The sequence below is a fragment of the Oncorhynchus mykiss genome, chromosome 5 (assembly GCF_013265735.2).
Source record: "Oncorhynchus mykiss isolate Arlee chromosome 5, USDA_OmykA_1.1, whole genome shotgun sequence".
NCBI classification, from domain to species: Eukaryota; Metazoa; Chordata; class Actinopteri; order Salmoniformes; family Salmonidae; genus Oncorhynchus; species Oncorhynchus mykiss.
In genome coordinates, this window is record NC_048569.1 from 92,880,895 (window position 1) to 92,907,462 (window position 26,568).

General features: G+C 43.4%; 1 protein-coding gene across 1 annotated transcript; it reads left to right on the forward strand.

Annotated features, from left to right (window-relative positions):
• Positions 1–477: 477 nt before the first annotated feature.
• On the forward strand, positions 478–26,285 carry ahsg1 (alpha-2-HS-glycoprotein 1). Its single transcript, XM_036978834.1, has 7 exons — positions 478–717; positions 6,251–6,361; positions 6,535–6,619; positions 6,789–6,955; positions 7,393–7,509; positions 25,396–25,470; positions 25,591–26,285. The coding sequence occupies exons 1-7, from the start codon at positions 508–510 to the stop codon at positions 26,026–26,028; spliced, it is 1,203 nt and encodes a 400-aa protein (XP_036834729.1). The 5' UTR covers positions 478–507; the 3' UTR covers positions 26,029–26,285.
• Positions 26,286–26,568: the final 283 nt, after the last annotated feature.

Consider the following 26,568-nt stretch of genomic DNA (forward strand, 5'->3'; position numbering starts at 1 on the left):
TCAAGTTAATCATTTCCTGGATGAACTCTCTCGGGCTAACCACCACATCAGTCAGAGACACAAATATACTGTATGTATTGTATAACATTCACTCTAACCGTAGGATAGATGGCTCACCCTCTATTCGGTCACTACAAAGCTCACACACGCACAAAAAAAGCCTAGAGTACAAAGTTCACATTGTTGTTGAATTTTCTAATATACAACCATCCTTAAACCCTTAATAAAAAAAAACACATTAGAAGTTTGACGAAAAATGACAAAAGTGATCAAATGAAATATGTAAAACAAAACCACATTCCCAGCATTTTGAGTGATCAATTTCGCAACACTGTCAATGACACAAACTTGCCCAGAAACCTGTTGTCCTCTGTTTACATTGACTTTGGCAGCGTGCAGAAAGCAGTCTGAGCCTCTTGTTATCTCCCTCCAGTTAACCCTACAGGCCGTAGTTTGTATAAATAAGTGCCCCAGGCTGCCGGGCCCCTTTATTCAGCGTGTGCTACTATGAGGGGACTGGTTATTCTCTCTGTCCTGACAGTGTGGGCACTGAACTGTGCCAGTGTGCCAACGCGGGACACCAGTGGACGCCACTGGAGCTGCGATGAGAAGGAAAAAGAGCCAGGGGCGAGGTTGGCCATGCTCAGCATCAACAACAAACATTTTCATGGATACAAGTTCCAGCTCAGTAACATAACCTTCAGCACAGTGGAGAAGGTGGGTGCAGGAGGAGGAGGGGGGGGGGGGGGGGGGGCTGTAAAGGGGTGTAGGGGTCAGGGGTTGATGGGGGGGGCTGTAAAGGGGTGTAGGGGTCAGGGGTTGACGGGGGGGGCTGTAAAGGGGTGTAGGGGTTGATAGGGGGGCTGTAAAGAGGTGTAGGGGTCAGGGGTTGACAGGGGGTGGGCTGTAAAGGGGTGTAGGGTTCAGGGGTTGATGGGGGGGGGCTGTAAAGGGGTGTAGGGGTCAGGGGTTGACAGGGGGGGCTGTAAAGGGGTGTAGGGGTCAGGGGTTGATGGGGGGGGCTGTAAAGGGGTGTAGGGGTCAGGGGTTGACAGGGGGGGGCTGTAAAGGGGTGTAGGGGTCAGGGGTTGATGGGGGGGCTGTAACGGGGTGTAGGGGTCAGAGGTTGACAGGGGGGGCTGTAAAGGGGTGTAGGGGTCAGGGGTTGATGGGGGGGGCTGTAAAGGGGTGTAGGGGTCAGGGGTTGTTAGGGGGGGGCTGTAAAGGGGTGTAGGGGTCAGGGGGTGATAGGGGGTGCTGTAAAGGGGTGTAGGGGTCAGGGGTTGATAGGGGGGCTGTAAAGGGGTGTAGGGGTCAGGGGTTGACAGGGGGGGCTGTAAAGGGGTGTAGGGATCAGGGGTTGATAGGGGGGCTGTAAAGGGGTGTAGGGGTCAGGGGTTGATAGGGGGGCTGTAAAGGGGTGTAGGGGTCAGGGGTTGATAGGGGGGCGTACATGGTATTTGTTGGGAGTGTTGGTCAGGGGTTGGTCAGGGGTTGATGGGGGGCTGTAAAGGGGTGTAGGGGTCAGGGGTTGATAGGGGGGCTGTAAAGGGGTGTAGGGGTCAGGGGTTGATAGGGGGGCTGTAAAGGGGTGTAGGGGTCAGGGGTTGATAGGGGGGCGTACATGGTATTTGTTGGGAGTGTTGGTCAGGGGTTGGTCAGGGGTTGATGGGGGGGCTGTAAAGGGGTGTAGGGGTCAGGGGTTGATAGGGGGGGCTGTAAAGGGGTGTAGGGATCAGGGGGTGATAGGGGGGGCTGTAAAGGGGTGTAGGGGTCAGGGGTTGATGGGGGGGGCTGTAAAGGGGTGTAGGGGTCAGGGGTTGTTAGGGGGGGCTGTAAAGGGGTGTAGGGGTCAGGGGGTGATAGGGGGTGCTGTAAAGGGGTGTAGGGGTCAGGGGTTGATAGGGGGGCTGTAAAGGGGTGTAGGGGTCAGGGGTTGACAGGGGGGCTGTAAAGGGGTGTAGGGATCAGGGGTTGATAGGGGGGCTGTAAAGGGGTGTAGGGGTCAGGGGTTGATAGGGGGGCTGTAAAGGGGTGTAGGGGTCAGGGGTTGATAGGGGGGCGTACATGGTATTTGTTGGGAGTGTTGGTCAGGGGTTGGTCAGGGGTTGATGGGGGGGCTGTAAAGGGGTGTAGGGGTCAGGGGTTGATAGGGGGGCTGTAAAGGGGTGTAGGGGTCAGGGGTTGATAGGGGGGCTGTAAAGGGGTGTAGGGGTCAGGGGTTGATAGGGGGGCGTACATGGTATTTGTTGGGAGTGTTGGTCAGGGGTTGGTCAGGGGTTGATGGGGGGGCTGTAAAGGGGTGTAGGGATCAGGGGTTGATAGGGGGGGCTGTAAAGGGGTGTAGGGGTCAGGGGTTGATAGGGGGGGCTGTAAAGGCGTGTAGGGGTCAGAGGTTGACAGGGGGAGCTGTAAAGGGGTGTAGGGGTCAGGGGTTGATGGGGGGGGCTGTAAAGGGGTGTAGGGGTCAGGAGTTGTTAGGGGGGGCTGTAAAGGGGTGTAGGGATCAGGGGTTGATAGGGGGGCTGTAAAGGGGTGTAGGGGTCAGGGGTTGACGGGGGGGGCTGTAAAGGGGTGTAGGGGTCAGGGGTTGATGGGGGGGCTGTAAAGGGGTGTAGGGATCAGGGGTTGATAGGGGGGCTGTAAAGGGGTGTAGGGGTCAGGGGTTGATAGGGGGGCTGTAAAGGGGTGTAGGGGTCAGGGGTTGATAGGGGGGCATACATGGTATTTGTTGGGAGTGTTGGTCAGGGGTTGGTCAGGGGTTGATGGGGGGGCTGTAAAGGGGTGTAGGGGTCAGGGGTGATAGGGGGGGCTGTAAAGGGGTGTAGGGATCAGGGGGTGATAGGGGGGGCTGTAAAGGGGTGTAGGGGTCAGGGGTTGATAGGGGGGGCTGTAAAGGGGTGTAGGGGTCAGGGGGTGATAGGGGGGCTGTAAAGGGATGTAGGGGTCAGGGGTTGATAGAGGGGCTGTAAAGGGCTGTAGGGATCAGGGGTTGACAGGGGGGGCTGTAAAGGGGTGTAGGGGTCAGGGGTTGATGGGGGGGCTGTAAAGGGGTGTAGGGGTCAGGGGTTGATAGGGGGGCTGTAAAGGGGTGTAGGGGTCAGGGGTTGATGGGGGGGCTGTAAAGGGGTGTAGGGGTCAGGGGTTGATAGGGGGGCTGTAAAGGGGTTTAGGGGTCAGGGGTTGATAGGGGGGGTTGTAAAGGGGTTTAGGGGTCAGGGGTTGATGGGGGGGCTGTAAAGGGGTGTAGGGGTCAGGGGTTGATAGGGGGGCTGTAAAGGGGTTAGGGGTCAGGGGTTGATGGGGGGGCTGTAAAGGGGTTAGGGGTCAGGGGTTGATGGGGGGGCTGTAAAGGGGTGTACGGGTCAGGGGTTGATAGGGGGCCTGTAAAGGGGTTAGGGGTCAGGGGTTGATGGGGGGGCTTACATGGTGTTTGTTGGGAGTGTGGTATCTTTAGACTGGACTGCATCTCAGCATCTCAGGGGGTTCCTTTATTAGTTGCCATTCCTTTTTCTGCCCTGTGCATCAGACACTGTGTATCAGACACTGTGTATCAGACACTGTGTATCAGACACTGTGTATCAGACACTGTGCATCAGACACTGTGTATCAGACACTGTGTATCAGACACTGTGTATCAGACACTGTGCATCAGACACTGTGTATCAGACACACTTCAGATCACTGGGACGCCGTCATTGGTATGGGGGCATTTTGGAATGAGAGAAAGATAGAGAACTACCTCACGAGGCCTATCTTATTTCTCTTCTCTCAGAACGTGTTGATCTTGATGAAAGTGTGTGAAGAGATGACGAATGAGATCTTTTGTGTTTGTTGGGAGTGTGGTATCTTTAGACTGGACTGCACTGGACTGCATCTCAGCATCTCAGGGGGTTCCTTTATTAGTTGCCATTCCTTTTTCTGCCCTGTGTATCAGACACTGTATATCAGACACTGTGTATCAGACACTGTGTATCAGACACTGTGTATCATACACTGTGTATCAGACACTGTGCATCAGACACTGTGTATCAGACACTGTGTATCAGACACTGTGTATCAGACACTGTGCATCAGACACTGTGTATCAGACACTGTGCATCAGACACTGTGTATCAGACACTGTGTATCAGACACTGTGCATCAAATACTGTGCATCAGACACTGTGCATCAGACACTGTGTATCAGACACTGTGCATTAGACACTGTGTATCAGACACTGTGTATCAGACACTGTGTATCAGACACTGTGCATCAGACACTGTGCATTAGACACTGTGTATCAGACACTGTGTATTAGACACTGTGTATCAGACACTGTGCATCAGACACTGTGCATCAGACACTGTGTATTAGACACTGTGTATCAGACACTGTGTATCAGACACACTTCAGATCACTGGGACGCCGTCATTGGTATGGGGGCATTTTGGAATGAGAGAAAGATAGAGAACTACCTCACGAGGCCTATCTTATTTCTCTTCTCTCAGAACTTGTTGATCTTGATGAAAGTGTGTGAAGAGATGACGAATGAGATCTTTTTGTCACTAATTTCATGTTCCAAAAGTTTTAAGATGAAAAGACCTCTCTCTTTCTACTTTCTACTCTAATTCTTATTTCAGTGTTTTCTCAATTCAATTCAATTCAATTCAAGGGCTTTATTGGCATGGGAAACATGTGTTAACATTGCCAAAGCAAGTGAGGTAGACAACATACAAAGTGAAAGTGAAAAACAACAAAAATTAACAGTAAACATTACACCTACAGAGGTTTCAAAACAGTAAAGACATTACAAATGTCATATTATATATATATACAGTGTTTTAACAATGTACAAATGGTTAAAGGACACAAGATAAAATAAATAAGCATAAATATGGGTTGTATTTACAATGGTGTGTGTTCTTCACTGGTTTCTCTCCTTCCTAGATATGTGGTAACAAGAGTAAAGGGGGAAACAGTATTGTCAACGTATTATTGCTCTCTCCATCTCTCTACCTTCTCTCCTCTCCATCTCTCCTCTCCATCTCTCCTCTCCATCTCTCTACCTTCTCTCCTCTCCATCTCTCCTCTCCATCTCTCCTCTACCCTCTCTCCTCTCCATCTCTCCTCTATCCTCTCTCCTCTCCATCTCTCCTCTCCATCTCTCCTCTACCCTCTCTCCTCTCCATCTCTCCTCTCCATCTCTCCTCTACCCTCTCTCCTCTCCATCTCTCCTCTCCATCTCTCCTCTACCCTCTCTCCTCTCCATCTCTCCTCTCCATCTCTCCTCTACCCTCTCTCCATCTCACCTATCTCCATCTCTCCTCTAACCTCTCTCCTCTCTATCTCTCCATTACCCTCGCTCCTCTCCATCTCTCCTCTCCATCTCTCCTCTACCCTCTCTCCATCTCACCTATCTCCATCTCTCCTCTACCCTCGCTCCATCTCTCCTCTCCATCTCTCCTCTCCATCTCTCCTCTCCATCTCTCCTCTCCATCTCTCCTCTCCATCTCTCCTCTCCATCTCTCCTCTCCATCTCTCCTCTACCCTCTCTCCTCTCCATCTCTCCTCTCCATCTCTCCTCTCCATCTCTCCTCTCCATATCTCCTCTCCATATCTCCTCTCCATCTCTCCTCTCCATCTCTCCTCTCCATCTCTCCTCTCCATATCTCCTCTACCCTCTCTATCTCTCCTCTCCATCTCTCCTCTCCATCTCTCCTCTCCATCGCTCCTCTACCCTCTCTCCCCTCCATCTCTCCTCTCCATCTCTCCATCTCTCCATCTCTCCTCTCCATCTCTCCTCTACCCTCTCTCCATCTCACCTATCTCCATCTCTCCTCTACCCTCGCTCCATCTCTCCTCTCCATCTCTCCTCTACCCTCTCTCCTCTACATCTCTCCTCTCCATCTCTCCTCTACCCTCTCTCCATCTCTCCTCTCCATCTCTCCTCTCCATCGCTCCATCTCTCCTCTCCATCTCTCCTCTACCCTCTCTCCTCTCCATCTCTCTTCTACCCTCTCTCCTTTCCATCTCTCCTCTCCATCTCTCCTCTCCATCTCTCCTCTCCATCTCTCCTCTCCATCTCTCCTCTCCATTTCTCCTCTCCATCTCTCCTCTACCCTCTCTCCTCTCCATCTCTCATCTACCCTCGCTCCTCTCCATCTCTCCTCTCCATCTCTCCTCTACCCTCTCCATCTCTCCTCTACCCTCTATATCTCTCCTCTCCATCTCTCCTCTCCATCTTTCCTCTCCATCTCTCCATCTCAGGGTCAATCTGACTGTAAATTGCACCTGGAACTAGACCTCCAGGAAACAACCTGTCACATCATCAACCCAAAATCTTTTGAAGAGTGTGACATCCGTCAAGACTATGAAACGGTAAGCCACTACACAACAATGGCCAACCAGACATTGAATAATATTAGTGATACATGCCAGTCCTGTAGAGAGAGAGACACCTGTAGTGATACATGCCAGTCTTGTAGAGAGAGAGAGACACCTGTACAAATTGACGAATAAGCAGAAATATATGTTGTGTTTCCCTCATGCAGCAAGTGAATGCCCACTGCAATGTGACCCTGAGCATCACAGAAGGCATGGCAGAGGTCTCTAAACACTCCTGCAACACTGAACCAGGTATCTAACGTCACCCTCGTCTCCTGCAGCACACGCCACCAAAACACACAGTACATGTGTCCTTTTTTTAAAAACGCAGTACAGTGAGTAAGTCTACCCCCCCCCCCCCCCCCCAAAAAAAAATGGTTGTGTGCATTTTTTAAATCAAGTTTCATTTGATTTGATAAAGTTTCTGCTGAGAAGATGGTCAGAATGTGTCCGGACTGCCCCATCCTGCTGCCCCTTCATAGCCCCGAGGGCCTAGAGAGTGTGAAGGCAGGCCTCAGGCAGTTCAACATGGACCACAACTACACCTCCTACTTCAAACTGATGGAAGTGGGGAGGATAACATCTGGGGTAGGGTGATGTATTAGGATTCTCTCTCTGTACTTCTCTGGGTACACAATCCAAAAACACGTTTGTTGTCCTATATCTAGTCAAAACTGGTCACTGTTTCAGGGATAAGGCTGAAAGGGTGTAACGCACTGCTTACACTGCCAACAGTGTCATGTGCTATTTGGAGTGTTTTTTTAGGAGATTAAGTAGGTCTCCCCTGTCTGTCTAAACCTGTACAGGTGTAGGATCCTAATTTGAGCCAGTTTGCTACAGCAGGAAAGTAATCCTGCTGCAACAGAAAATGTTAATTATTATGTAGATTATAATGAATGGACATTGTTGTAGGAAAATTAAGTCTGAAATTTCAAAGTGGAAATGACACATTTCAAATTCTCCCGCAATAAAGTGATCAAATGAAGATCCTACATCTGTGAGTCATGTCTCTCTCCCTTTCCTAGTACATGATGATGACTGGAATGAACTACTACGCTGAGTTGGCCATCGTGGAGACTGAGTGTAATGCCAAGAGCAGGATAGATACACAGGCCTGCAAGCCACTGTGCCCCGATGAAGCTGTAAGGCAACTAGCTACCTCCTCCTCATCATACTCACTCCTCACTATTACCATCATCATATTCACTCCTCACTATTACCATCATCATACTCACTCCTCACTATTACCATCATCATATTCACTCCTCACTATTACCATCATCATACTCACTCCTCACTATTACCATCATCATATTCACTCCTCACTATTACCATCATCATACTCACTCCTCACTATTACCATCATCATACTCACTCCTCACTATTACCATCATCATACTCACTCCTCACTATTACCATCATCATACTCACTCCTCACTATTACCATCATCATATTCACTCCTCACTATTACCATCATCATATTCACTCCTCACTATTACCATCATCATATTCACTCCTCACTATTACCATCATCATACTCACTCCTCACTATTACCATCATCATATTCACTCCTCACTATTACCATCATCATACTCACTCCTCACTATTACCATCATCATACTCACTCCTCATGTATTACCATCATCATATTCACTCCTCACTATTACCATCATCATATTCACTCCTCACTATTACCATCATCATATTCACTCCTCACTATTACCATCATCATACTCACTCCTCACTATTACCATCATCATACTCACTCCTCACTATTACCATCATCATATTCACTCCTCACTATTACCATCATCATACTCACTCCTCACTATTACCATCATCATACTCACTCCTCACTAATACCATCATCATATTCACTCCTCACTATTACCATCATCATACTCACTCCTCACTATTACCATCATCATACTCACTCCTCACTATTACCATCATCATACTCACTCCTCACTATTACCATCATCATACTCACTCCTCACTATTACCATCATCATACTCACTCCTCACTATTACCATCATCATACTCACTCCTCACTATTACCATCATCATACTCACTCCTCACTATTACCATCATCATACTCACTCCTCACTATTACCATCATCATACTCACTCCTCACTATTACCATCATCATACTCACTCCTCACTATTACCATCATCATACTCACTCCTCACTATTACCATCATCATACTCACTCCTCACTATTACCATCATCATACTCACTCCTCACTAATACCATCATCATATTCACTCCTCACTATTACCATCATCATACTCACTCCTCACTAATACCATCATCATACTCACTCCTCACTATTACCATCATCATACTCACTCCTCACTAATACCATCATCATATTCACTCCTCACTATTACCATCATCATACTCACTCCTCACTAATACCATCATCATACTCACTCCTCATGTATTACCATCATCATACTCACTCCTCACTAATACCATCATCATACTCACTCCTCACGTATTACCATCATCATACTCACTCCTCACTAATACCATCATCATACTCACTCCTCACTAATACCATCATCATACTCACTCCTCACTATTACCATCATCATACTCACTCCTCACTATTACCATCATCATACTCACTCCTCACTATTACCATCATCAAACTCACTCCTCATGTATTACCATCATCATACTCACTCCTCACTATTATCATCATCATACTCACTCCTCACTATTACCATCATCATACTCACTCCTCACGTATTACCATCATCATACTCACTCCTCATGTATTACCATCATCATACTCACTCCTCATGTATTACCATCATCATACTCACTCCTCACTATTACCATCATCATACTCACTCCTCACAATTACAATCATCATACTCACTCCTCATGTATTACCATCATCATACTCACTCCTCATGTATTACCATCATCATACTCACTCCTCACTATTACCATAATCATACTCACTCCTCACGTATTACCATCATCATACTCACTCCTCATGTATTACCATCATCATACTCACTCCTCACTATTACCATCATCATACTCACTCCTCAAGTATTACCATCATCATACTCACTCCTCATGTATTACCATCATCATACTCACTCCTCATGTATTACCATCATCATACTCACTCCTCACTATTACCATCATCATACTCACTCCTCACTATTACCATCATCATACTCACTCCTCACGTATTACCATCATCATACTCACTCCTCACTATTACCATCATCATACTCACTCCTCATGTATTACCATCATCATACTCACTCCTCATGTATTACCATCATCATACTCACTCCTCATGTATTACCATCATCATACTCACTCCTCACTATTACCATCATCATACTCACTCCTCACTATTACCATCATCATACTCACTCCTCACTAATACCATCATCATACTCACTCCTCACTATTACCATCACCATACTCACTCCTCACTATTACCATCATCTAACTCACTCCTCACTATTACCATCATCATACTCACTCCTCACTATTACCATCATCATACTCACTCCTCACTATTACCATCATCATACTCACTCCTCATGTATTACTATCATCATACTCACTCCTCACTATTACCATCATCATACTCACTCCTCATGTATTACCATCACCATACTCACTCCTCACTATTACCATCATCATACTCACTCCTCACGTATTACCATCATCATACTCACTCCTCATGTATTACCATCATCATACTCACTCCTCACTATTACCATCATCATACTCACTCCTCATGTATTACCATCATCATACTCACTCCTCACTATTACCATCATCATACTCACTCCTCACTATTACCATCATCATACTCACTCCTCACTATTACCATCATCACTCACTCCTCACTATTACCATCATCATACTCACTCCTCACTATTACCATCATCATACTCACTCCTCACTATTACCATCATCATACTCACTCCTCACTATTACCATCATCATACTCACTCCTCATGTATTACCATCATCATACTCACTCCTCATGTATTACCATCATCATACTCACTCCTCACTATTACCATCATCATACTCACTCCTCATGTATTACCATCATCATACTCACTCCTCATGTATTACCATCACCATACTCACTCCTCACTATTATCATCATCATACTCACTCCTCACTATTACCATCATCATACTCACTCCTCACGTATTACCATCATCATACTCACTCCTCATGTAATACCATCATCATACTCACTCCTCATGTATTACCATCATCATACTCACTCCTCACTATTACCATCATCATACTCACTCCTCACTATTACCATCATCATACTCACTCCTCATGTATTACCATCATCATACTCACTCCTCATGTATTACCATCATCATACTCACTCCTCACTATTACCATAATCATACTCACTCCTCACGTATTACCATCATCATACTCACTCCTCACTATTACCATCATCATACTCACTCCTCACTATTACCATCATCATACTCACTCCTCACTATTACCATCATCATACTCACTCCTCATGTATTACCATCATCATACTCACTCCTCACTATTACCATCATCATACTCACTCCTCACTATTACCATCATCATACTCACTTCTCATGTATTACCATCATCATACTCACTCCTCACTATTACCATCATCATACTCACTCCTCATGTATTACCATCATCATACTCACTCCTCACTATTACCATCATCATACTCACTCCTCATGTATTACCATCATCATACTCACTCCTCACTAATACCATCATCATACTCACTCCTCACTATTAACCATCATCATACTCACTCCTCACTATTACCATCATCATACTCACTCCTCACTATTACCATCATCATACTCACTCCTCACGTATTACCATCACCATACTCACTCCTCATGTATTACCATCATCATACTCACTCCTCATGTATTACCATCATCATACTCACTCCTCACTATTACCATCATCATACTCACTCCTCACTATTACCATCATCATACTCACTCCTCACTATTACCATCATCATACTCACTCCTCACTATTACCATCATCATACTCACTCCTCATGTATTACCATCATCATACTCACTCCTCACTATTACCATCATCATACTCACTCCTCACTATTACCATCATCATACTCACTCCTCACTAATACCATCATCATACTCACTCCTCACGTATTACCATCATCATACTCACTCCTCACGTATTACCATCACCATACTCACTCCTCACTAATACCATCATCATACTCACTCCTCATGTATTACCATCACCATACTCACTCCTCACTATTACCATCATCATACTCACTCCTCATGTATTACCATCATCATACTCACTCCTCATGTATTACAATCATCATACTCACTCCTCACTATTACCATCATCATACTCACTCCTCACTATTACCATCATCATACTCACTCCATATGTATTACCATCACCATACTCACTCCTCACTAATACCATCATCATACTCACTCCTCACTATTACCATCATCATACTCACTCCTCATGTATTACCATCATCATACTCACTCCTCATATATTACCATCATCATACTCACTCCTCACTATTACCATCATCATACTCACTCCTCATGTATTACCATCATCATACTCACTCCTCACTATTACCATCATCATACTCACTCCTCACTATTACCATCATCATACTCACTCCTCATGTATTACCATCATCATACTCACTCCTCACTATTACCATCATCATACTCACTCCTCATGTATTACCATCATCATACTCACTCCTCACTATTACCATCATCATACTCACTCCTCATGTATTACCATCATCATACTCACTCCTCACTAATACCATCATCATACTCACTCCTCACTATTAACCATCATCATACTCACTCCTCACTATTACCATCATCATACTCACTCCTCACTATTACCATCATCATACTCACTCCTCACGTATTACCATCACCATACTCACTCCTCATGTATTACCATCATCATACTCACTCCTCATGTATTACCATCATCATACTCACTCCTCACTATTACCATCATCATACTCACTCCTCACTATTACCATCATCATACTCACTCCTCACTATTACCATCATCATACTCACTCCTCACTATTACCATCATCATACTCACTCCTCATGTATTACCATCATCATACTCACTCCTCACTATTACCATCATCATACTCACTCCTCACTATTACCATCATCATACTCACTCCTCACTAATACCATCATCATACTCACTCCTCACGTATTACCATCATCATACTCACTCCTCACGTATTACCATCACCATACTCACTCCTCACTAATACCATCATCATACTCACTCCTCATGTATTACCATCACCATACTCACTCCTCACTATTACCATCATCATACTCACTCCTCATGTATTACCATCATCATACTCACTCCTCATGTATTACAATCATCATACTCACTCCTCACTATTACCATCATCATACTCACTCCTCACTATTACCATCATCATACTCACTCCATATGTATTACCATCACCATACTCACTCCTCACTAATACCATCATCATACTCACTCCTCACTATTACCATCATCATACTCACTCCTCATGTATTACCATCATCATACTCACTCCTCATATATTACCATCATCATACTCACTCCTCACTATTACCATCATCATACTCACTCCTCATGTATTACCATCATCATACTCACTCCTCACTATTACCATCATCATACTCACTCCTCACTATTACCATCATCATACTCACTCCTCATGTATTACCATCATCATACTCACTCCTCACTATTACCATCATCATACTCACTCCTCATGTATTACCATCATCATACTCACTCCTCACTATTACCATCATCATACTCACTCCTCATGTATTACCATCATCATACTCACTCCTCACTAATACCATCATCATACTCACTCCTCACTATTAACCATCATCATACTCACTCCTCACTATTACCATCATCATACTCACTCCTCACTATTACCATCATCATACTCACTCCTCACGTATTACCATCACCATACTCACTCCTCATGTATTACCATCATCATACTCACTCCTCATGTATTACCATCATCATACTCACTCCTCACTATTACCATCATCATACTCACTCCTCACTATTACCATCATCATACTCACTCCTCACTATTACCATCATCATACTCACTCCTCACTATTACCATCATCATACTCACTCCTCATGTATTACCATCATCATACTCACTCCTCACTATTACCATCATCATACTCACTCCTCACTATTACCATCATCATACTCACTCCTCACTAATACCATCATCATACTCACTCCTCACGTATTACCATCATCATACTCACTCCTCACGTATTACCATCACCATACTCACTCCTCACTAATACCATCATCATACTCACTCCTCATGTATTACCATCATCATACTCACTCCTCACTATTACCATCATCATACTCACTCCTCACTATTACCATCATCATACTCACTCCTCATGTATTACCATCATCATACTCACTCCTCATGTATTACCATCATCATACTCACTCCTCACTATTACCATAATCATACTCACTCCTCACGTATTACCATCATCATACTCACTCCTCACTATTACCATCATCATACTCACTCCTCACTATTACCATCATCATACTCACTCCTCACTATTACCATCATCATACTCACTCCTCATGTATTACCATCATCATACTCACTCCTCACTATTACCATCATCATACTCACTCCTCATGTATTACCATCATCATACTCACTCCTCACTATTACCATCATCATACTCACTCCTCATGTATTACCATCATCATACTCACTCCTCACTAATACCATCATCATACTCACTCCTCACTATTAACCATCATCATACTCACTCCTCACTATTACCATCATCATACTCACTCCTCACTATTACCATCATCATACTCACTCCTCACGTATTACCATCACCATACTCACTCCTCATGTATTACCATCATCATACTCACTCCTCATGTATTACCATCATCATACTCACTCCTCACTATTACCATCATCATACTCACTCCTCACTATTACCATCATCATACTCACTCCTCACTATTACCATCATCATACTCACTCCTCACTATTACCATCATCATACTCACTCCTCATGTATTACCATCATCATACTCACTCCTCACTATTACCATCATCATACTCACTCCTCACTATTACCATCATCATACTCACTCCTCACTAATACCATCATCATACTCACTCCTCACGTATTACCATCATCATACTCACTCCTCACGTATTACCATCACCATACTCACTCCTCACTAATACCATCATCATACTCACTCCTCATGTATTACCATCACCATACTCACTCCTCACTATTACCATCATCATACTCACTCCTCATGTATTACCATCATCATACTCACTCCTCATGTATTACAATCATCATACTCACTCCTCACTATTACCATCATCATACTCACTCCTCACTATTACCATCATCATACTCACTCCATATGTATTACCATCACCATACTCACTCCTCACTAATACCATCATCATACTCACTCCTCACTATTACCATCATCATACTCACTCCTCATGTATTACCATCATCATACTCACTCCTCATATATTACCATCATCATACTCACTCCTCACTATTACCATCATCATACTCACTCCTCATGTATTACCATCATCATACTCACTCCTCACTATTACCATCATCATACTCACTCCTCACTATTACCATCATCATACTCACTCCTCATGTATTACCATCATCATACTCACTCCTCACTATTACCATCATCATACTCACTCCTCATGTATTACCATCATCATACTCACTCCTCACTATTACCATCATCATACTCACTCCTCATGTATTACCATCATCATACTCACTCCTCACTAATACCATCATCATACTCACTCCTCACTATTAACCATCATCATACTCACTCCTCACTATTACCATCATCATACTCACTCCTCACTATTACCATCATCATACTCACTCCTCACGTATTACCATCACCATACTCACTCCTCATGTATTACCATCATCATACTCACTCCTCATGTATTACCATCATCATACTCACTCCTCACTATTACCATCATCATACTCACTCCTCACTATTACCATCATCATACTCACTCCTCACTATTACCATCATCATACTCACTCCTCACTATTACCATCATCATACTCACTCCTCATGTATTACCATCATCATACTCACTCCTCACTATTACCATCATCATACTCACTCCTCACTATTACCATCATCATACTCACTCCTCACTAATACCATCATCATACTCACTCCTCACGTATTACCATCATCATACTCACTCCTCACGTATTACCATCACCATACTCACTCCTCACTAATACCATCATCATACTCACTCCTCATGTATTACCATCATCATACTCACTCCTCACTATTACCATCATCATACTCACTCCTCACTATTACCATCATCATACTCACTCCTCATGTATTACCATCATCATACTCACTCCTCATGTATTACCATCATCATACTCACTCCTCACTATTACCATAATCATACTCACTCCTCACGTATTACCATCATCATACTCACTCCTCACTATTACCATCATCATACTCACTCCTCACTATTACCATCATCATACTCACTCCTCACTATTACCATCATCATACTCACTCCTCATGTATTACCATCATCATACTCACTCCTCACTATTACCATCATCATACTCACTCCTCACTATTACCATCATCATACTCACTCCTCATGTATTACCATCATCATACTCACTCCTCACTATTACCATCATCATACTCACTCCTCATGTATTACCATCATCATACTCACTCCTCACTATTACCATCATCATACTCACTCCTCATGTATTACCATCATCATACTCACTCCTCACTAATACCATCATCATACTCACTCCTCACTATTAACCATCATCATACTCACTCCTCACTATTACCATCATCATACTCACTCCTCACTATTACCATCATCATACTCACTCCTCACGTATTACCATCACCATACTCACTCCTCATGTATTACCATCATCATACTCACTCCTCATGTATTACCATCATCATACTCACTCCTCACTATTACCATCATCATACTCACTCCTCACTATTACCATCATCATACTCACTCCTCACTATTACCATCATCATACTCACTCCTCACTATTACCATCATCATACTCACTCCTCATGTATTACCATCATCATACTCACTCCTCACTATTACCATCATCATACTCACTCCTCACTAATACCATCATCATACTCACTCCTCACGTATTACCATCATCATACTCACTCCTCACTATTACCATCATCATACTCACTCCTCACTATTACCATCATCATACTCACTCCTCACTATTACCATCATCATACTCACTCCTCACTATTACCATCATCATACTCACTCCTCATGTATTACCATCATCATACTCACTCCTCACTATTACCATCATCATACTCACTCCTCACTAATACCATCATCATACTCACTCCTCACGTATTACCATCATCATACTCACTCCTCACGTATTACCATCACCTTACTCACTCCTCACTAATACCATCATCATACTCACTCCTCATGTATTACCATCACCATACTCACTCCTCACTATTACCATCATCATACTCACTCCTCATGTATTACCATCATCATACTCACTCCTCATGTATTACCATCATCATACTCACTCCTCACTATTACCATCATCATACTCACTCCTCACTATTACCATCATCATACTCACTCCATATGTATTACCATCACCATACTCACTCCTCACTAATACCATCATCATACTCACTCCTCACTATTACCATCATCATACTCACTCCTCATGTATTACCATCATCATACTCACTCCTCATGTATTACCATCATCATACTCACTCCTCACTATTACCATCATCATACTCACTCCTCATGTATTACCATCATCATACTCACTCCTCACTATTACCATCATCATACTCACTCCTCACTATTACCATCATCATACTCACTCCTCATGTATTACCATCATCATACTCACTCCTCACTATTACCATCATCATACTCACTCCTCATGTATTACCATCATCATACTCACTCCTCACTATTACCATCATCATACTCACTCCTCATGTATTACCATCATCATACTCACTCCTCACTAATACCATCATCATACTCACTCCTCACTATTAACCATCATCATACTCACTCCTCACTATTACCATCATCATACTCACTCCTCACTATTACCATCATCATACTCACTCCTCACGTATTACCATCACCATACTCACTCCTCATGTATTACCATCATCATACTCACTCCTCATGTATTACCATCATCATACTCACTCCTCATGTATTACCATCATCATACTCACTCCTCACTATTACCATCATCATACTCACTCCTCACTATTACCATCATCATACTCACTCCTCACTATTACCATCATCATACTCACTCCTCATGTATTACCATCATCATACTCACTCCTCACTATTACCATCATCATACTCACTCCTCACTATTACCATCATCATACTCACTCCTCACTAATACCATCATCATACTCACTCCTCACGTATTACCATCATCATACTCACTCCTCACGTATTACCATCACCATACTCACTCCTCACTAATACCATCATCATACTCACCCCTCATGTATTACCATCACCATACTCACTCCTCACTATTACCATCATCATACTCACTCCTCATGTATTACCATCATCATACTCACTCCTCATGTATTACCATCATCATACTCACTCCTCACTATTACCATCATCATACTCACTCCTCACTATTACCATCATCATACTCACTCCATATGTATTACCATCACCATACTCACTCCTCACTAATACCATCATCATACTCACTCCTCACTATTACCATCATCATACTCACTCCTCATGTATTACCATCATCATACTCACTCCTCACGTATTACCATCACCATACTCACTCCTCACTATTACCATCATCATACTCACTCCTCACGTATTACCATCATCATACTCACTCCTCACTATTACCATCATCATACTCACTCCTCACTATTACCATCATCATACTCACTCCTCACTATTACCATCATCATACTCACTCCTCACGTATTACCATCATCATACTCACTCCTCACTATTACCATCATCATACTCACTCCTCACTAATACCATCATCATACTCACTCCTCACTATTACCATCATCATACTCACTCCTCACTAATACCATCATCATACTCACTCCTCACTATTACCATCATCATACTCACTCCTCACTATTACCATCGTCATACTCACTCCTCATGTATTACCATCACCATACTCACTCCTCACTATTACCATCATCATACTCACTCCTCACTATTACCATCATCATACTCACTCCTCATGTATTACCATCATCATACTCACTCCTCATGTATTACCATCATCATACTCACTCCTCATGTATTACCATCATCATACTCACTCCTCACTATTACCATCATCATACTCACTCCAAATGTATTACCATCATCATACTCACTCCTCACTATTACCATCATCATATTCACTCCTCACTATTACCATCATCATACTCACTCCTCACTATTACCATCATCATACTCACTCCTCACTATTACTATCGTCATACTCACTCCTCATGTATTACCATCACCATACTCACTCCTCACTATTACCATCATCATACTCACTCCTCACGTATTACCATCACCATACTCACTCCTCATGTATTACCATCATCATACTCACTCCTCATGTATTACCATCATCATACTCACTCCTCACTATTACCATCATCATACTCACTCCTCACTATTACCATCATCATACTCACTCCTCACTATTACCATCATCATACTCACTCCTCACTATTACCATCATCATACTCACTCCTCATGTATTACCATCATCATACTCACTCCTCACTATTACCATCATCATACTCACTCCTCACTATTACCATCATCATACTCACTCCTCACTAATACCATCATCATACTCACTCCTCACGTATTACCATCATCATACTCACTCCTCACGTATTACCATCACCATACTCACTCCTCACTAATACCATCATCATACTCACTCCTCATGTATTACCATCACCATACTCACTCCTCACTATTACCATCATCATACTCACTCCTCATGTATTACCATCATCATACTCACTCCTCATGTATTACCATCATCATACTCACTCCTCACTATTACCATCATCATACTCACTCCTCACTATTACCATCATCATACTCACTCCATATGTATTACCATCACCATACTCACTCCTCACTAATACCATCATCATACTCACTCCTCACTATTACCATAGTCATACTCACTCCTCATGTATTACCATCATCATACTCACTCCTCATGTATTACCATCATCATACTCACTCCTCACTATTACCATCATCATACTCACTCCTCATGTATTACCATCATCATACTCACTCCTCACTATTACCATCATCATACTCACTCCTCACTATTACCATCATCATACTCACTCCTCATGTATTACCATCATCGTACTCACTCCTCACTATTACCATCATCATACTCACTCCTCATGTATTACCATCATCATACTCACTCCTCACTATTACCATCATCATACTCACTCCTCATGTATTACCATCATCATACTCACTCCTCACTAATACCATCATCATACTCACTCCTCACTATTAACCATCATCATACTCACTCCTCACTATTACCATCATCATACTCACTCCTCACTATTACCATCATCATACTCACTCCTCACGTATTACCATCACCATACTCACTCCTCATGTATTACCATCATCATACTCACTCCTCATGTATTACCATCATCATACTCACTCCTCACTATTACCATCATCATACTCACTCCTCACTATTACCATCATCATACTCACTCCTCACTATTACCATCATCATACTCACTCCTCACTATTACCATCATCATACTCACTCCTCATGTATTACCATCATCATACTCACTCCTCACTATTACCATCATCATACTCACTCCTCACTATTACCATCATCATACTCACTCCTCACTAATACCATCATCATACTCACTCCTCACGTATTACCATCATCATACTCACTCCTCACGTATTACCATCACCATACTCACTCCTCACTAATACCATCATCATACTCACTCCTCATGTATTACCATCACCATACTCACTCCTCACTATTACCATCATCATACTCACTCCTCATGTATTACCATCATCATACTCACTCCTCACTATTACCATCATCATACTCACTCCATATGTATTACCATCACCATACTCACTCCTCACTAATACCATCATCATACTCACTCCTCACTATTACCATCATCATACTCACTCCTCATGTATTACCATCATCATACTCACTCCTCATGTATTACCATCATCATACTCACTCCTCATGTATTACCATCATCATACTCACTCCTCACGTATTACCATCACCATACTCACTCCTCACTATTACCATCATCATACTCACTCCTCACGTATTACCATCATCATACTCACTCCTCACTATTACCATCATCATACTCACTCCTCACTATTACCATCATCATACTCACTCCTCACGTATTACCATCATCATACTCACTCCTCACTATTACCATCATCATACTCACTCCTCACTAATACCATCATCATACTCACTCCTCACTATTACCATCATCATACTCACTCCTCACGTATTACCATCACCATACTCACTCCTCACGATTACCATCATCATACTCACTCCTCACGTATTACCATCATCATACTCACTCCTCACTATTACCATCATCATACTCACTCCTCACTATTACCATCATCATACTCACTCCTCACGTATTACCATCATCATACTCACTCCTCACTATTACCATCATCATACTCACTCCTCACTAATACCATCATCATACTCACTCCTCACTATTACCATCATCATACTCACTCCTCACTAATACCATCATCATACTCACTCCTCACTATTACCATCATCATACTCACTCCTCATGTATTACCATCGTCATACTCACTCCTCATGTATTACCATCACCATACTCACTCCTCACTATTACCATCATCATACTCACTCCTCACTATTACCATCATCATACTCACTCCTCATGTATTACCATCATCATACTCACTCCTCATGTATTACCATCATCATACTCACTCCTCATGTATTACCATCATCATACTCACTCCTCACTATTACCATCATCATACTCACTCCTCATGTATTACCATCATCATACTCACTCCTCACTATTACCATCATCATATTCACTCCTCACTATTACCATCATCATACTCACTCCTCACTATTACCATCATCATACTCACTCCTCACTATTACCATCGTCATACTCACTCCTCATGTATTACCATCACCATACTCACTCCTCACTATTACCATCATCATACTCACTCCTCACTATTACCATCATCATACTCACTCCTCACTAATACCATCATCATACTCACTCCTCACTATTACCATAGTCATACTCACTCCTCATGTATTACCATCATCATACTCACTCCTCATGTATTACCATCATCATACTCACTCCTCACTATTACCATCATCATACTCACTCCTCATGTATTACCATCATCATACTCACTCCTCACTATTACCATCATCATACTCACTCCTCACTATTACCATCATCATACTCACTCCTCATGTATTACCATCATCGTACTCACTCCTCACTATTACCATCATCATACTCACTCCTCATGTATTACCATCATCATACTCACTCCTCACTATTACCATCATCATACTCACTCCTCATGTATTACCATCATCATACTCACTCCTCACTAATACCATCATCATACTCACTCCTCACTATTAACCATCATCATACTCACTCCTCACTATTACCATCATCATACTCACTCCTCACTATTACCATCATCATACTCACTCCTCACGTATTACCATCACCATACTCACTCCTCATGTATTACCATCATCATACTCACTCCTCATGTATTACCATCATCATACTCACTCCTCACTATTACCATCATCATACTCACTCCTCACTATTACCATCATCATACTCACTCCTCACTATTACCATCATCATACTCACTCCTCACTATTACCATCATCATACTCACTCCTCATGTATTACCATCATCATACTCACTCCTCACTATTACCATCATCATACTCACTCCTCACTATTACCATCATCATACTCACTCCTCACTAATACCATCATCATACTCACTCCTCACGTATTACCATCATCATACTCACTCCTCACGTATTACCATCACCATACTCACTCCTCACTATTACCATCATCATACTCACTCCTCATGTATTACCATCATCATACTCACTCCTCACTATTACCATCATCATACTCACTCCATATGTATTACCATCACCATACTCACTCCTCACTAATACCATCATCATACTCACTCCTCACTATTACCATCATCATACTCACTCCTCATGTATTACCATCATCATACTCACTCCTCATGTATTACCATCATCATACTCACTCCTCATGTATTACCATCATCATACTCACTCCTCACGTATTACCATCACCATACTCACTCCTCACTATTACCATCATCATACTCACTCCTCACGTATTACCATCATCATACTCACTCCTCACTATTACCATCATCATACTCACTCCTCACTATTACCATCATCATACTCACTCCTCACTATTACCATCATCATACTCACTCCTCACGTATTACCATCATCATACTCACTCCTCACTATTACCATCATCATACTCACTCCTCACTAATACCATCATCATACTCACTCCTCACTATTACCATCATCATACTCACTCCTCACTAATACCATCATCATACTCACTCCTCACTATTACCATCATCATACTCACTCCTCATGTATTACCATCGTCATACTCACTCCTCATGTATTACCATCACCATACTCACTCCTCACTATTACCATCATCATACTCACTCCTCACTATTACCATCATCATACTCACTCCTCATGTATTACCATCATCATACTCACTCCTCATGTATTACCATCATCATACTCACTCCTCATGTATTACCATCATCATACTCACTCCTCACTATTACCATCATCATACTCACTCCTCATGTATTACCATCATCATACTCACTCCTCACTATTACCATCATCATATTCACTCCTCACTATTACCATCATCATACTCACTCCTCACTATTACCATCATCATACTCACTCCTCACTATTACCATCGTCATACTCACTCCTCATGTATTACCATCACCATACTCACTCCTCACTATTACCATCATCATACTCACTCCTCACTATTACCATCATCATACTCACTCCTCATGTATTACCATCATCATACTCACTCCTCACTATTACCATCATCATACTCACTCCTCACTATTACCATCATCATACTCAGTCCTCACTATTACCATCATCATACTCACTCCTCACTATTACCATCATCACACTCACTCCTCACTATTACCATCATCACACTCACTCCTCACGTATTACCATCATCATATTCACTCCTCACTATTACCATCACCATACTCACTCCTCACTATTACCATCATCATACTCACTCCTCACTATTACCATCATCATACTCACTCCTCACTATTACCATCATCATACTCACTCCTCACTAATACCATCATCATACTCACTCCTCACTAATACCCTCACCATACTCACTCCTCACTATTACCATCACCATACTCACTCCTCACTAATACCATCATCATACTCACTCCTCATGTATTACCATCATCATACTCACTCCTCACTATTACCATCATCATACTCACTCCTCATGTATTACCATCATCATACTCACTCCTCACTATTACCATCATCATACTCACTCCTCACTATTACCATCATCATACTCACTCCTCACTATTACCATCATCATACTCACTCCTCACGTATTACCATCACCATACTCACTCCTCACTATTACCATCACCATACTCACTCCTCACTATTACCATCATCATACTCACTCCTCACTATTACCATCATCATACTCACTCCTCACTATTACCATCATCATACTCACTCCTCACTATTACCATCACCATACTCACTCCTCACTATTACCATCATCATACTCTGGTCTCCTGTCTCCTGTCTCCGGTCTCCTGTCTCTGTCTCTGACTTTTTTCTCTGTCTCCTGTCTCCGGTCTCTGTCTCTGTCTGTCTCGGTCTCCGGTCTCTGACTCTGACTTTGGTCTCTGTCTCCGGTCTCTGTCTCCAGTCTCTGTCTCCGGTCTCTGTCTCTGTCTGTCTCGGTCTCCGGTCTCTGTCTCTGACTTTGGTCTCTGTCTCCTGTCTCCTGTCTCTGTCTCCGGTCTCTGTCTCTGACTTTGGTCTCTGTCTCTGTCTCCGGTCTCTGTCTCTGTCTCCGGTCTCTGTCTCTGACTTTGGTCTCTGTCTCCGGTCTCTGTCTCGGTCTCCGGTCTCTGTCTCTGACTTTGGTCTCTGTCTCCGGTCTCTGTCTCTGTCTCCGGTCTCTGTCTCTGACTTTGGTCTCTGTCTCCGGACTCTGTCTCTGACTTTGGTCTCTGTCTCTGACTTTGGTCTCTGTCTCCGGACTCTGTCTCTGACTTTGGTCTCTGTCTCTGACTTTGGTCTCTGTCTCCAGACTCTGTCTCTGACTTTGGTCTCTGTCTCCGGACTCTGTCTCTGACTTTGGTCTCTGTCTCCGGACTCTGTCTCTGACTTTGGTCTCTGTCTCTGACTTTGGTCTCTGTCTCCTGTCTCCGGTCTCGGTCTCTGTCTCCGGACTCTGTCTCTGACCTTGGCCTCTGTCTCTGACCTTGGTCTGTGTCTGATGTCTCTCTCTCTAGCGCCATGGGCTCTGTAAATCCACACTGCTGGGGAATGGCCAGGTGGATGTCAACTGTGAGATCTATGAAGCTCTTGTAAGACACTTTTAACACACATAAATACATCCCGAAAATATATAATTACAAAATATGGTGCCAGCCCTCCTCGAAAGTCTGTCAATTCAAACATGGTTCCTTTTGTTGTTTCCATGGCAGAACGCCAGTTCTCCCCGTACCCCTGGACGGGAGTGTGGACACCCACCACACCGCTCCGGACACCACATCCATCCTGGCATCAAACATCACCTCCCTCCCTGGGTAAACAAGCCAGGCAAACCAGGCCCACTACCAGGCTTCCCAGGACGCCCTGGTGGCCCACCTCCAGGCGACCAAGGTCCACCCCCTGGTCCCCATAACCCACCCCTTGGTCCCCATAACCCACCCCCTGGTCCCCATGGAGAGTTCCCTTTCCCCCACTGTCACGGCTTTGTGAAAATCCCCCCCTCTATCCACCCTCTTTGCCCCTTCCCACCCCCTCGTCACCCCCACCCACACCCTCGTCCCCATGGCCACGGGCCACCCCCAGGGCACTCTCTACCAGCCCACCCGACACACGTTCTGGGCGAGGCTCCTCCCCCACATGCCAAGGCATAATCTCAGCATTCCGATTACACTTCTAAATGGTGGATGGCTGAAATCATGTTGCCGTACACATATTCAGAAGTAGTTTTGCCATCATGGTTGAAATAATGGCAATAATAAGAACAGTAACTGTGAACTGTACTGCAAATTAAATGACCTGTTGTCTTTTCTGGCTTCTACTTCATCTACGGATTCTCTCTGTTAAAATCAGCTGTGACATTCTTGGATTACATTATTATTTTTTTAAATGAATAAACTACTTAATGATACTAATGTACTGTACTTAATGATACTAATGTACTGTACTTGATGATACTAATGTACTGAGATACTCATGACAAACTAGAGGACAGGCAAACACACACACACACACACAAGCACACACAGGCACGCACACACACACACACACAGGCACACACACACACACACAGGCACACACACACACACACACACACACACACACACAGGCACACACACACACACACACACACACAGGCACACACACACACACACTAAGAAGCTGTTATACTAAGTCCATTAAGGTCATAGTTA